The sequence below is a fragment of the Hevea brasiliensis genome, chromosome 17 (assembly GCF_030052815.1).
Source record: "Hevea brasiliensis isolate MT/VB/25A 57/8 chromosome 17, ASM3005281v1, whole genome shotgun sequence".
NCBI classification, from domain to species: Eukaryota; Viridiplantae; Streptophyta; class Magnoliopsida; order Malpighiales; family Euphorbiaceae; genus Hevea; species Hevea brasiliensis.
In genome coordinates, this window is record NC_079509.1 from 1,187,195 (window position 1) to 1,200,797 (window position 13,603).

At 34.6% G+C, this 13,603-nt stretch overlaps 2 protein-coding genes and 1 long non-coding RNA gene across 4 annotated transcripts; all 3 read left to right on the forward strand.

Annotated features, from left to right (window-relative positions):
- The first annotated feature begins 200 nt into the window (after positions 1-200).
- Positions 201-2,285, forward strand: LOC110638464 (transcription factor JUNGBRUNNEN 1-like). Its single transcript, XM_021789025.2, has 3 exons — positions 201-495; positions 1,190-1,500; positions 1,782-2,285. Exons 1-3 carry the CDS (start codon positions 294-296, stop codon positions 2,163-2,165), a joined length of 897 nt encoding a protein of 298 aa, XP_021644717.1. The 5' UTR covers positions 201-293; the 3' UTR covers positions 2,166-2,285.
- A 2,028-nt stretch (positions 2,286-4,313) lies between these two features.
- LOC110638465 (uncharacterized) lies at positions 4,314-8,978 on the forward strand. 2 transcript variants are annotated; one of them, XM_021789027.2, is made up of 7 exons: positions 4,604-4,630; positions 4,736-4,893; positions 5,592-5,686; positions 6,888-7,149; positions 7,256-7,452; positions 7,780-7,967; positions 8,398-8,978. In XM_021789027.2, exons 3-7 carry the CDS (start codon positions 5,592-5,594, stop codon positions 8,682-8,684), a joined length of 1,029 nt encoding a protein of 342 aa, XP_021644719.1. In that variant the 5' UTR covers positions 4,604-4,630; positions 4,736-4,893; the 3' UTR covers positions 8,685-8,978. The 2 variants fall into 2 exon arrangements, with proteins under 2 accessions (XP_021644718.1, XP_021644719.1); XM_021789026.2 differs by lacking the exons at positions 4,604-4,630; positions 4,736-4,893 and adding an exon at positions 4,314-4,485.
- Positions 8,979-9,652: 674 nt separating this feature from the next.
- Positions 9,653-13,217, forward strand: LOC131175600 (uncharacterized). The gene is made up of 2 exons (XR_009145800.1): positions 9,653-10,170; positions 10,985-13,217. It is a non-coding gene; the product is annotated as an uncharacterized LOC131175600 (long non-coding RNA).
- Positions 13,218-13,603: the final 386 nt, after the last annotated feature.

Genomic DNA, 13,603 nt, shown 5'->3' on the forward strand with positions numbered 1-13,603 from the left:
GCCTAAAATCCCATTAATTACCCTTTAATAAAGTCTCTTGCGATGGCTACGGCTAAACAAAACAAAAAGAATCAATCTATGTAGGGGAAAGACTCTTTCCTATGCTAGCTAAAATCTTATCTCTCTTTGGTCCCTCATTGCCACAGAGTCAACACACAAGACTTGACTCTCAGCCACCGCCTCTCTAGACTTATTATATATCCAATTTTTTCATCTCCAAAACTATAGCTGTTCCATCACGAGCACACACAAATTATACACCAGCAGAATCAGAAAGAAAGAAAGAAAGAAAGATGAACAGCAACTATACTAATACTCGTCGAGATATGGATGATGATGATGAAGAAGAAGTTGCACTTCCAGGGTTTCGCTTCCACCCAACTGATGAAGAACTTGTAGGGTTCTATCTTCGAAGGAAGGTTGACAAGAAACCACTCAGTATTGAGCTCATCAAGCAAGTTGATATCTACAAATATGATCCTTGGGATCTTCCAAGTATGATTTTGTTTATTTATCTCTGTACTGTTTCCCGTTTCTGCATATTTGGTTATTTTTTATCGGATTTTTTTAGGAGCTCGATGGTAATAATGAAGAGACTAGGGTTTTGATAGTGAATACTCAGGAGATTTTATTTGGATCAATTATTATCCAAGTAATTTATTAATTTTTATTTTATTTTAGAGGAGTTAAGTGGTTTTCTATATGAAAACTAGATAGCTATCTGATCAGTATTTTTTTGAAACATCTAGGGTTCTTTCAAAATGACAAGTCGTCAATTCCAGTGCAAGTGTAACAAGTGCAACTTTTTGATTTTTATATCTTTAAATGAGATCAAGCAAATTAAGAAGAGGAAATTAATTAAGGTCCTTAGTCTTATAACAATAGTAAAGATTAATTACATATGTCCAATAAAAGTCTCATATATTCAAATCTTAATGGGCAAGGCCAGTGGAATTAAGGGAATGGAGAGAATTATACCTCCATTGTGTAATTCATTTATTATATATTTTCATGTAAAAAGAGAGAATGTTAATGGAACTCCACTAAGTGCCATACTTTTTCATGATATATACATATACCAATTGAATCATCTTTAAATGTAAAGAGGTCTCGAATTCGCGTGTGATTTATAATATACATATTTGTTAATTACTAAAACATGTCACTTCTATCTTTGTGGATGATATAGAGCCTAGCAGTGTTGGAGACAAAGAAGGGTATTTCTTTTGCAAAAGAGGGAGGAAGTACAGGAATAGCATAAGACCAAATAGAGTGACGGGGTCTGGATTCTGGAAAGCAACTGGCATTGACAAGCCTGTGTACTCACATGGAGGAGAAGGGCGAGACTGCATTGGGCTCAAGAAAACGTTAGTATACTACCGTGGAAGTGCAGGAAAAGGCACCAAAACCGATTGGATGATGCACGAGTTTCGTCTTCCTACCAACGACAGCAACACCACCACCAACGTTGCCAATGCTAAAGGCTCTCCCCTGGAAGCGGTAAGAAAGAAGGAAAATACTTGGCTACACCGAGTGTATTCTATAATCTGTCGTGAATGAGTGTCACGAGTCAATGAGTGTAAAACAATCTGGCTACGGGTCAATTATTCATAGACTTAGTGTCAAACACTTAATTGATTATTTTGATATGGGACACCTGGTGTAGTCGAGTTTTTCACATGAAAGAATGTGAAATTAAAAATTATAACTATATTTCTATCTAAGCTAATAAATTCTATGAGGAGAAATTTTATATTTCTTTTTCGTTCATGAAATCACAGGAAGTATGGACATTGTGTCGAATTTTCAAGAGAAATGTGTCTCACAGAAAGTACACACCAGATTGGAGAGAATTATCTAACAAACGTCAACCAGCTGCAATTGACACAAGCTCAAAGACATGCAGTGTAGAATATAACAGCAGAGAAAATTATCTTAGTTTTGGTGCCCCACACATTCAATATAGCGATAAGAAGCCCGTTTTCAATTATGTCAATGAGAGGAAGCAGTTGCATGCTGACCAGTTGAGCTCCATAACTCAGCCTCAATCATCTATGGCATCCTCCTCGAATATTTCATGTCCAGGGAATGAGGTCTTCATTAATAGTGATTGGGATGAACTTAGATCAGTTGTAGAGTTTGCTTTTGGTCCTTCGTATCTGTAAATATTTCTCTAGTTTTTATCGTATGGCAATTTCTAGGACTATAGCCCTTTTTTTTTGTTTATATATGATATCCTTTAGACATTTCACTTACCATGAATTTAGCTCTGAATTGAAAGTTAATGTAATCTATATAGTGACTGTTTATATATATATATATGAAATTGTCACACTTCCATGAATATATGCAGATGGAAGGTTTGCATGCCGTATTGCCATTTACATGGTACAAAACGAAGTAAAAGACCCTAATTAGTGTGAGACCCTGCATCTATTATTCGAAAACCAGTTCATAATCCCATCTGGAGGCTGAAAACAATGACAAATCAACGAGAGGGTAATGGCATGATTTGCCATCCGATCAGCATAGAAATTCGCTTTATAACAGTAAATGTAAAATATATTTGTAACTTTTTAGATGTTTATGATATACTCAGATTGGTTTTCTCACTTTGAGAGTGCTAAGTCCTCTCTCTGGACAATTTTAAGAGCTAACGAACTCTCCATATTATCCTGATGCCTTCAACATAATTTTTTTTTTTTTTATGAAATATTCTTAAAGTGCTCCCGAAAGAGTCGAATCCTAATTGATAAGGGAAGGACACTCAATCCTTTTTTTTTTTTTTTATAAGCCTCAATCCTTACCAATTGAGTTAATATATTTTTAATTATGAATTAACAATAATAATATAATCCTTTAAATCATGAACTTTTCTCAAAATTTTAATTTACATAATTAATTAATATTCTAAATTTTATAAGTGATATATTAATTGTATTTGAGGAGAAAAATCATGAGAGTGTAATAATTAATTTTGTTCTTTTGCATATTGAAAAAGAGCGAGATAACATTAGATGCTCCAATCAATAGTTAAAATTAATTAATAATGTACAATTTGCTTAAACATTATCGCATATGCAATTTTAATAGCACTATACTTGCTATATATCCATATCTCATGATTTTTATAAGATTATGAGCCTTGTGAATGGTTAAAGTTCATCATATGTAAATACATGGTATATACATATAGCTTCAACTTAATTTTCTGGTTTTCATCTTCCCACCCTTAACTCTCATCAGCCACCCGCTCAACCATCTCTCCGCCACCCCACCAACAATCCCCGATCGCCACCTCGCATCAAACTCCCTTTTCCTTTTCTATGTATTTTAATAACTTAATGATTGGATCCAGAGGATTTATTCAAAGTCTTCAGGAAATATGGAAGATTCTTATAGACTTAATAACATATACCATAAAGACTAAATCCAAGGGAAAGAAGATTTGACATCGCCATTTTAAAGACGTTGTCACATTGAGGTGTGAATAAAACTTATCAATTGCCTTTGAATTGGCTGCAAGATCCTCAAAGAAGGTAAAAAAAAAAAAAAAAAACACTCAGCTTCCAAATCATACTGGTAAAGATCGTTTTCTCTCCAATCGATTAGGGACAGCAAAACTTATTTACTTTGAAGCCGCTTTGAACACTAAATCACTCGCATGCAGAAATCTAATGCTTTTATTGGAACTATCGTTTGTGATACTTGCAGAATTGGAGTGCATAATGACGTGAGAGATGCATCACTTTTTTAATATAATAAATTATTTTTAATTTTTTTAACAATTATAGTTTATTATTCATTATTACTTTTATATATTAAAAATAAATACATATATAATTTGAACATAATTTATATAATAAAAAAATTATTGTTAATCGCTTACTTTATTTTTAATACTATAAAATTAATTTAGAATATTACTTTAAAAAATACATATTATTCCTTAAAAAAATATTGCTATTCTACCTGATTAATGTATAAAATATAATCACATAAATCTTGATATAAATAAAAATTTTTATAAAAATATGAAATTTTTAATAGTCAAAAAAATTTTATTTATCATTTTAAAAATTTTAAAATAATTTTTAATATTTCGTAATTATTATAGATGAGGGATTTTGAGAGAAAAATGAGGAAGCACACATAATAAGTAAAATTGGGAGCTGCACATCCCATTTGCTGTCAAAATCTCCCTTCCATTTTCTTCCCACTCCCAAAAACATAGGTGGGCCACAAGCAATCCTGAGCCCAAAAGTGGTTGGAGTTAAGCCAATTGGACTTGAGCCTCCAAGCCCAGACGATCCATACTTCTGTGATGTTGTCTCTCTCTCTCTTTTTGACGAGAAATCTGTCTCCAGTCCTATTCCGCTCCCACGTTTCAAGATTCAATTTGTAATTCCCATTGGAATCATTTCGGGGGTGGAAAATTGCAGCAAGAGGATTCGTGAACCAACTGGATTCATCATCGAGAAAAAGGCAAGTCACCCATTTATTTATATTTTTGCTTTCCTCTACCTCATTTGATCTTTTTCTTCTTATAAACTCGTTGAATCAATCGATGTGCAACTCTTAGCTTCATCTTTATCAAGTGCAATGTGAACCTGTGTGGGCTTCTCAAATTGTATGATCTATCGTCTAAGAAACTTTGCTTTACTTTTTAATCGAAGATTGAGCATATTCTTACGTGTTTTTGACATCTACCTGCTTACCCTTTTCTTCTTGATAGTGTTCGGATATTTTGTCCGTAGCAAGTCGTTTTCACTTTTCGTTAGGAGAGGTGCTAATCATCTGGCTCATTTCTTAGCCACTAGCGCCCTCAGGATTCCTTCATTTTTATGTAATTCAAGGGAGCAAGTTCTCTTTGGATCTTCACTGCTTTCTGCAGTCAGTTTCTAATTAATTACCTTCTTTACAAAAAAACAAGTGTCTCTTTGTGCAAGATATTAAATCAAATTTTAACTTTAAATTAGAACAAAAGTAAGCGTTATGGGCAGTTCTAACTTTCTTGATAGATAAGAATTTGTCTATGTTAATTTTTATCTATTAATCAAGTCATTTTGGGATGTCTCTTCGAAATTTAATTGGCAGAGTAGTGAATTTTTCTGCCAATTGAAGCAACAACTCCGCTGGTTAGTGGTTACAATAAAAACATTGAACTGATAGGGAGTTCTTATCATGGAGTGGTAATATATCATGTTGGAAAGAATCATCATGACATGGGATAAGGAAAATGATTATGGCAAGCTGATAACTTCGATTGCAATGTGTATAATGCTATAGTCTATAGGTTTCTTAAGTTCTACATAATTTGTAATCTGGATTTGCTGTACGGTATAGTGGGATATGCATCTTTGGATTGATATTAGAACTGCTTGCCATAACACATGATGGAGGAAATCTATAGGGCAGGTGATAAATGAAAGAAAAATAAAAGGGAAAGAAGGATACGTAGACTATGAAGTAATTCTTAGATGCAAACAGTGATGCTTGAATATTGCTATGTTAAACTGCTGCTCCATCAAAATTTGTTATATAAATTTGGCAAATTTTCTAGATTTCAAATTTTGGTTATTTCTAATCAGATGGTAGATCGATATTGGATTGGTTTCTTTCTGGTGCTTTCATGTCTCACTCAAGTTTTAGATGCCAGCGCTGGTGATGCTGATCCAGCCTACAGGTAACTTTTGATTTTCCATAATTTTCTTTTAAAGCTGGGATTATAGCATTATAGCCTTTACTGAGCTTAAAGGTGATGTTATAGCATTAAAGTTGGCCATTTCCTGAGCTTCACATTTGTAAAATTGTATTCAAGGTTTTGTATCGGCATCTTTGTGAGTCACCTTTTAGGTGAAAGGTCATTCTCAAGTAAAACATGCTGGTCTCAATTGTGTTCCTTACATCTCCCCACCCACCACCCCCAGCCCACTCTCTCCATTCATACACGCTAGCCTCAATTGTGTTCTCCATGTCCCTTGTGTATTGCTTCAGACCTGCAGCGATGGTAATCTTGATTGTCCCGTGGCTTTATGTTTCTAGTTCATCTTCAAGGAAATCAGAGAAATAATATGTTACTTTTCTTACTAGCTGAGGGTTTTAGTCAAAATGATACCTAGATCCATTTAACTCTATTTGCTTGTTACTGAAGTACATAACTGGTAGCATCCCAACCCATATCATTTATAAACACAATATTACAAGACAAGTGCATACAAAAATGTGCATGTGAAGCACTTCTTGTTACAAATACAGTGGAACTACATATAGAGAAACACTGAGGCTTCACCAGATGCCATTTTCTCAATGCGTGAAGGAGCTATTATGATTACTTTGAATGATCCTCTGTCTGTGCTTCAACTGATACTATGACTAATTATTGTAAATATCTCGCTTTTCAAAATGCATGGCACGTTTTCCAGTTAGACTATATTGAGAAATTCATGTGCATGGGAAAGAAACTCATGTCTGGTGGTGGATGTGTTGTACATTTACATGCAATAATTGTCCTTTTTTTTTCATAACTTTTGGTAGTTGCATAGAGCAGTCATTTTTAGTTAGTTCTCATATGTTCAACAAAAATTTCCTCATTTATTATTTGTTTCTGAATTTTATCACAGGTGCATACTTCTTAATTACATTCTTATACAATTCCTATTTGAAAAATTACGGTGTACTTTCAAATGGTATCTTTGGCTTTGCATTAAATTTCTTGTGCTAGTCACCTGATTATGGATCCCTTTGGATTTTGTTGTAATTCTCTTCTTAGTACCTTTTGTGGAATTAATTAATTTTGCCTTTTATCTGGCTAAGTTCAAATCTCCTGTGCACCGGGGAGAGTTTGGTATGTGGATGGGTGATCTATTTTGCTGTTCTGGATTTAGGGCTTGTGTTGCACAATGTGAACAAACAGGATGTGTGGGGCAAAGATGTTTTCCACACTGCAAATTTTCATCCGATGGTTTCCCAATTGATGGTCCATGGTACATGCAAGAACCACTTTACTTGCGGTGGAAACAATGGGATTGCCAAAGTGATTGTCGTTACCATTGCATGCTTGATAGAGAAAAGGAAAGAGAAGCATTTGGCCATGGTCCTGTCAAGTACCATGGTAAATGGCCCTTTAGGCGTGTATATGGAATTCAGGTTTGGTTTTTAGTAATTTATCACTGCTGATCCTTTTTTTCTGAAGTTTATTTAGACCTTACCATAGTTTCTAGATTATGCATCTTGTCTTATTGTTTCCTTACAGGAGCCAGCTTCTGTAGCTTTCTCTGCACTCAACCTTGCAGTGCATTTCCATGGTTGGCTATCCTTTTTTGTGCTTCTGTACTATAAATTACCTTTAAAACAAGATAAGAAGGCATACTATGAATATGGCACTCTGTGGCATATCTATGGATGCATATCAATGAACTCCTGGTTCTGGAGTGCTGTTTTCCATAGCCGGTAAGCTTCTCTTTTGGCATCAGGATGAGAATGCACTACTGTGTGTCAGTTGGGAATATGGTGGCAGGCCATGAGTTTTAATGTTTTGTGCTGCAATGAATTCTAGAATCTAGATGTTACTTCCAAATCTTTGTACATAGTGCATTATGCCTGTTTAATATGGATCAGGTTTGAAACAGTTAGCAAGCCACATAGATCTACATTTCTAGTTTTAGCAATTGGCAAATAGTTTTTTCCCCATCACACACAATCTGAGAGACACACATAAGATATAGAGATTTGTTAATTTTTCAATTTCTTATCTTGATTGTGTACTTTAACCTGCAGAGATGTGGACTTGACAGAGAAGTTGGACTACTCTTCTGCAGTGGCATTAGTGGGTTACTCACTTATTCTGGCTATACTAAGAAGTTTCAGTGTGAAGGATGAAGCAGCAAGGGTCATGGTTGCTGCTCCACTGCTTGCATTTGTGACAACTCATATATTGTTTATCAACTTTTATAAGCTAGACTACGGTATTTATCTGTCCTCTTGTAACTTTCAATCTTCTTGTCCAAAAATTAGAGCATGAGATATATTCTTCAGCAGCTAAAAGTATTCAAAATAGCTAAAAATATTCTAGGAACATAGCATTTGACTGAGCAGATTTCTTACAATAAGATCACTGGACATGAGCTTGGTGTCATGAGAATCTAATTCTAAAGCCATGATGGTATGGGCTTTTGGGGTTTGAATGGCTTCTTGTTTCTATGAGGGGATAATGCATTGTCACTGCAGTCTGCAGAGGGAGAGAGAGAGAGAGAGAGAGAGAGAGAGAGAGAGAGAGACAGAGGGTGGAGGAGGGTGGTGCTGTGCCATTGTATTTTTAATTCTTGCCATTTCTGTGATGCAAAGTTTTCTTGTAATTAGTGTTGGCAAACTGACATAACTGTGAATATGTTACAGGTTGGAACATGAAAGTTTGTGTCATAATGGCAGTGGCTCAGCTTCTCATTTGGGCAAGTTGGGCTGGTATCAGCAGCCATCCTTCTCGCTGGAAGTTGTGGGTTGTGGTCGTGGGAGGTGGCCTTGCAATGCTCCTAGAAATCTACGATTTCCCTCCATACAAGGGATTTGTGGATGCCCATGCTCTTTGGCATGCCACCACTATCCCTCTTACCTACATTTGGTGGAGTTTCATCAGGGATGATGCCGAGTTCTGCACCTCTAATCTCCTTAAAAAGGCCAAGTAGCTACTGAAAAAAAAATTCATGCAAAACATACGATCTGTTCTTGAACCTGAGAGGAAAGTTTGATAGTTTATAGGATTTGCGTATCTTGCTTTCTTGTAATAATTTTCTTTTTCAAAATTTCAAGGGGATACAAGCTGCTTAGTCAATTATTCCATTTGTTGGAAAGATTATTGTGACGGATGAGATTGTGTTGTGGAACAGCTTATGGTTAGATTTTTTCCCCTTCTCTCTCTGTTAACCTACCATTCTTCTGCTTATATCCTTGTTTGAGTTGTATGGAAATTTTGCTGATCATCTGCAACTGTAATGCTTTTTCCAGGTTATTCAACTGCTTTAGTGATATTTTTGGATGAAAATGAATAATCTATCAGATAAGTAAAGATTTTCTTTTCCCTTTTTGACAATGTACTACATAAAAATAAGAATATGTATCCTCCATCCAAAATTTATAAATCCTTAAGTACTTCAAGAGTGAAGTTTGGCCAACCCGTGCTTGTCTGCCACTTGCTTATGTTAAGTTCTATAAAAAAGAATCAAGTGCATAACTTTTCATAAAATACTACCACAACTTCACCATTCCAATATTCCAAAATTTCTCCCCATCATCAACACAGATTTAATTTTATTATTAATATTTTTCAAAAAGTAAAAATTTTTAAATAAATACTCGTTTAGTTAAGTGATTAGAGCCACCTTATATTTTAAATTTTTTGTATTTACAATTGATAATATTATATTTAAAATAAATAATTTTAAAATGTTTTTAATGAAACTAAATATTAATTATTGGGAAAAAAAAAAACTAGATATGATGAAAGTATAATAAATATAATTTCGAATCATAACAAGCGTAAGTCTGACGGCATGCGTATAACCACAAGCATTAAAAAAAAAAAAAAAAACCAACTGCTCACTACATGTCGCACCTGCAGATCAAGCGCACGTGCAGTTACTGTAGCTCTAGCTCTAGCTCTCCTCTCTCTCAGTGGCATTACTTCGTAATTCCTTTACGTTCCATGCCTACTTTCTTACCAGCATCCCATTTTGTTTTTCCAAAACCAGTAGCTGCTGCCTTAGAATCGCCTGCGTAACGTTTGATAACCTACGTGTCGCAATCTTGTTCGTCTGTGCCCACTATAAATTGCCAAATGTTTGTGTAGGTGCAGTCTGTGTCTGTTTACTTTTTCTCTCTTTCTTTCTTCATTCAATGTCTATATCTTTTAAGAGAGGGGGAGGGAAAAGGGAGGAAGTTGATTCTGTTACCGGTGGTCTCTAATTCGCTTGGTGCAGGTCGGGAACTGATTAGCTTCGCTTGCATATGTATGTATATATATATTCTCTTTATCAATGGCCAGATGGCGAGAATTGATTGGTTGAGATTTGACAGAAGCGAATTGGATCCCGCCTTGCATCAACTGAATCGGAGACCGCGGTGAAGGGTTGCATGGATCTTGCGTTTTCTCTTGGCTTACCATTCAGATCTCAGGTTGGGGGTTTAGTTATACATTTATTTTTGTGATGAAGTTGTGGATTATAGCTGAAAAGTGAAAAGCTTTTGATTCATTTCTAGAAAATGGAAACTTTAATTATAGGCGTTTTGGGGCTTTTGGGCATCTGTTGATCTGATATTATTTGGCATTAGTAGATCTAATTATTTGATCTTTTAATTATTGTTTCATTGTTATATATGCTGGTGTTAGACCCGCGGATTCGCGCTGCTTCATGTAATGTAAGTGACTATATTTATCGAGGAAAGATTTTATTTTTATATGAAAGTGAAACAACAAGAGGGATAACTTGTACTATATAGAATAGAATTGAACGTAACGAAATCTAATTAAATAAAAGTTTTATTTGAATGAGTTGATTTTTTTTTTAATTAGGTGTAGAAGCTAATGATTATGCTTGAACATGGTTACATTAAAAATTTGAATTATTTATGACATTTTTTTTGGCAAATTTTTGGAGTCTATTTTGGTGATTTTATTCGAATTTCAGATGCTGGAACTTAGATTTTTCCCTTGATTCTATTATAAAGTTGATGTTGAAGTGTTATTAATGTTTTGCATTGCTAGTCTCAGTTGTGTTCTTCAACTCTCTTGTTTTTCTGTGTATGCATATGATTGAATGTTTGTATGCTGACACATAACATATATATATATATATATATATATATATATATATTTTTTTTTTTTTTTTTTTTAATTTCAACCTGGCGGTTCCATTCTCCTGGCTCTGTTACCAATGCTTTGTCAAAGTTCATTAATTTTATGATTTTTTTTTTATGGTATTGATAACAGTGATTAGAGCAATAGGATGACATGAAGTAAATTCATATTACTGTGCTCGGAAGCCATCTTAAGCAAAATCAGTGGAAACACTTTTATTTATAGCTCATGTACATGTGCACGCAAACTCACATGCGCTGCTTTTTCTGCACTGGGTATAAACTCCTTAATGACAAAGGTTCAGGCTTCGACAGATGCTCATTCATGTGGTGCATAGGGAAGCTATTAAGCTATTAAGCTTAATGCCCCTCATTTGATCGTCCTATTGTCTTTTGATTGCTTGAATAGTAGTCATTATTGTGCTATTCTGGTATGTTTAAAATACTTCCCTATTGTTTCTTGTTTTTGAATTTATTACACATAGTTTCTTATTAAGTAAGATTCTCAAAGCGAACACAATTGAACTACTACAATGCACTTTTAGATGGTAGTCTTTGCCATGTTTTGAAATTAACTTGTGCTGATTGCCTGATTATGTGGTACTTATGGACTCTTTTGATTTTTTTTTTTCCCTCTCAATATCTGTTGTTGGAACCTATTTACCTGTGGCATGTTGATTGCCAAAATAATTGCTGTTATTATTATATGGTATGCAAAAAAAGGGGAAAGAAAAGCATTTGGTCATGGTCCAGTTAAGTACCATGTAATGGTCCTTAAGGTCTATTGACTTTGCAGCATATATGTGGTATTTGAAGTGCTGTTTCCTGTACATGGTAATCTTCTATTTTTGCTTAAGAACCTCTTTTTGTATTTAATGAGTGTGTTCTAATGTGTCAGGAGTGTTTGATTGCATGTCCAAAATTCGAATGTGGAGGCTGGTGATAGAATTTTATTATTTTAGCTGTAAAGAATGAACTAAAATTTCTTCTATTTTAATATGAAGCTGAACTTATTCTTCATTTTGTAATTCTCTTTCACAAGACATTATAAACACTAAACAAGTCCATGTAAATAACTAAATATGGATCAGATTTGGGTCAGCGCACAAACCACATGCATCTTATGTATATTTTTAGCCAAGGCTTTAATGTGGTGGTGGTTTATAACTGTCACATTAAGCCGGAGCAGGGCACTGTAGTTTATTTTGTTGTGTTGGAGATGAAGGAAAATAAATTTTCTGTGATAATGGTAGGGCCATTATGCAGGATAAAATCCCCTCCTAGCAGGGCCGCAGTTGACTTTTTTTGTGCATACCAAACAGGCTAAGTGAGGATTTATGCCTGAATTTCATAAAATTTCAGGACACTTCACTATCTAATTCTCCCAAAAGGATTTAATTTAAATCTTCTATTTGTTTCTGCTATACTGACTTGTTTCCCCAGAGAAGCAGTAAGTACTTCTGCTATGAAAAAGGTTTTAGAAAGGTTTGTGACAAGAAATGCTCAATTTTTCATGCTCTTGCTAAATTTCAGTAGAAAGTTTCCCAATTTGACAGCATATGATTTTTATTTTTATTTTTATTTTCATATGCATATGCATGCGCATGCATACATGTTTTTATGTGTATTCTTTGACATTGGTTTATCTTGAATGGTGCAATTGAATTGCAGAGGTCCGAACTTAACAAAGAAGTTGGAGTATCTGCAGCATTAGTATTGATTATTCTGGCATGATGTGAGAGAAAATGGTAAGATCAGCGGCTTATGACAGCTGTTCCGATGCTTAAGTCAATTGGATAACTGAAGAGCTTGCAAGCTTGTGAAGAGAGATTTGATTATTCAGTGAGTATGCACACCGGGTACTGATGCTGAATGTCTATATATGAGCTGATTATGAGCCGTTAAAGACAATTATCGAACGTTCACCAAATCCCAAGATACTCGGCCTTAGTGGGATAACGACCCCAATATCCTAGGTGAGAATATCGCAGGTCTTATCCAGGTATTTTCCAGCCATGTGCATTACAAGCCATTAAATGACCGAGCCAAGTCATCGATCATTCTTAATGTTGAGCCCATACCGTGGGCGAGTCGTATCAGTCAGAGCCATCTTACGGCAAGCCGTGAACTCAAGGCCTCTTTTTTATCTGAGGAACTCAAAGACTTATTGGTTATGGATAACCGAATAATAAATCCATTCTAGGGTGTACCATATCATGGCTCTTAGCAGTGTCAAGGTTGTGGCACTATTTTTCCCACCTATTGTCTTTTTTCATTGATAAAACGTAATTTTGAATTGGCAATGTCTTAAATTTTAAAATTCATTAGTTGGAATCAAATGAATAAAGAAAAATCATAGTGCTTTATTTTGGAGCACGGTATCTGATTGTCTCTTGGGCACACGAGCATCTTTGATTAGAATAATTCGAAAAAAAAAAAAAAACCTTTGATTGGATTGATTATCGTGCAAGCGTTCTTTCATATAACTATTGATTGCGTCCTTTTTTTTTATTTGTCTATTTTCTATAAATTATATTAAGTAGTCACGTTAGACAAGTTCATTTAATTTTAATTGTACTTTGAATTTGAGGTTTTATAATTTAAAAATGATATAAGTGGTAATAGAGATTGTTGTGTATAAAAAACAATAGAATATTGTTTAATAGATTTAGAACATTGGAGAGAATTGTAATTAGAGCAAAAATGTTACGCTGGCGTGTAATTATGGTAAAAAGCCCTAAAAATATTGTGT

Coding starts and splice junctions, on each gene's coding strand:
- LOC110638464 (XM_021789025.2), top strand. CDS start 294: ATGAACAGCAACTATACTAATACTCGTCGAGATATGGATGATGATGAT. Junction 496..1,189: donor TGATCCTTGGGATCTTCCAA/GTATGATTTTGT, acceptor TGGATGATATAG/AGCCTAGCAGTGTTGGAGAC. Junction 1,501..1,781: donor AAGGCTCTCCCCTGGAAGCG/GTAAGAAAGAAG, acceptor ATGAAATCACAG/GAAGTATGGACATTGTGTCG.
- LOC110638465 (XM_021789026.2), top strand. CDS start 5,592: ATGGTAGATCGATATTGGATTGGTTTCTTTCTGGTGCTTTCATGTCTC. Junction 5,687..6,887: donor GATGCTGATCCAGCCTACAG/GTAACTTTTGAT, acceptor TTCTGGATTTAG/GGCTTGTGTTGCACAATGTG. Junction 7,968..8,397: donor CTTTTATAAGCTAGACTACG/GTATTTATCTGT, acceptor AATATGTTACAG/GTTGGAACATGAAAGTTTGT.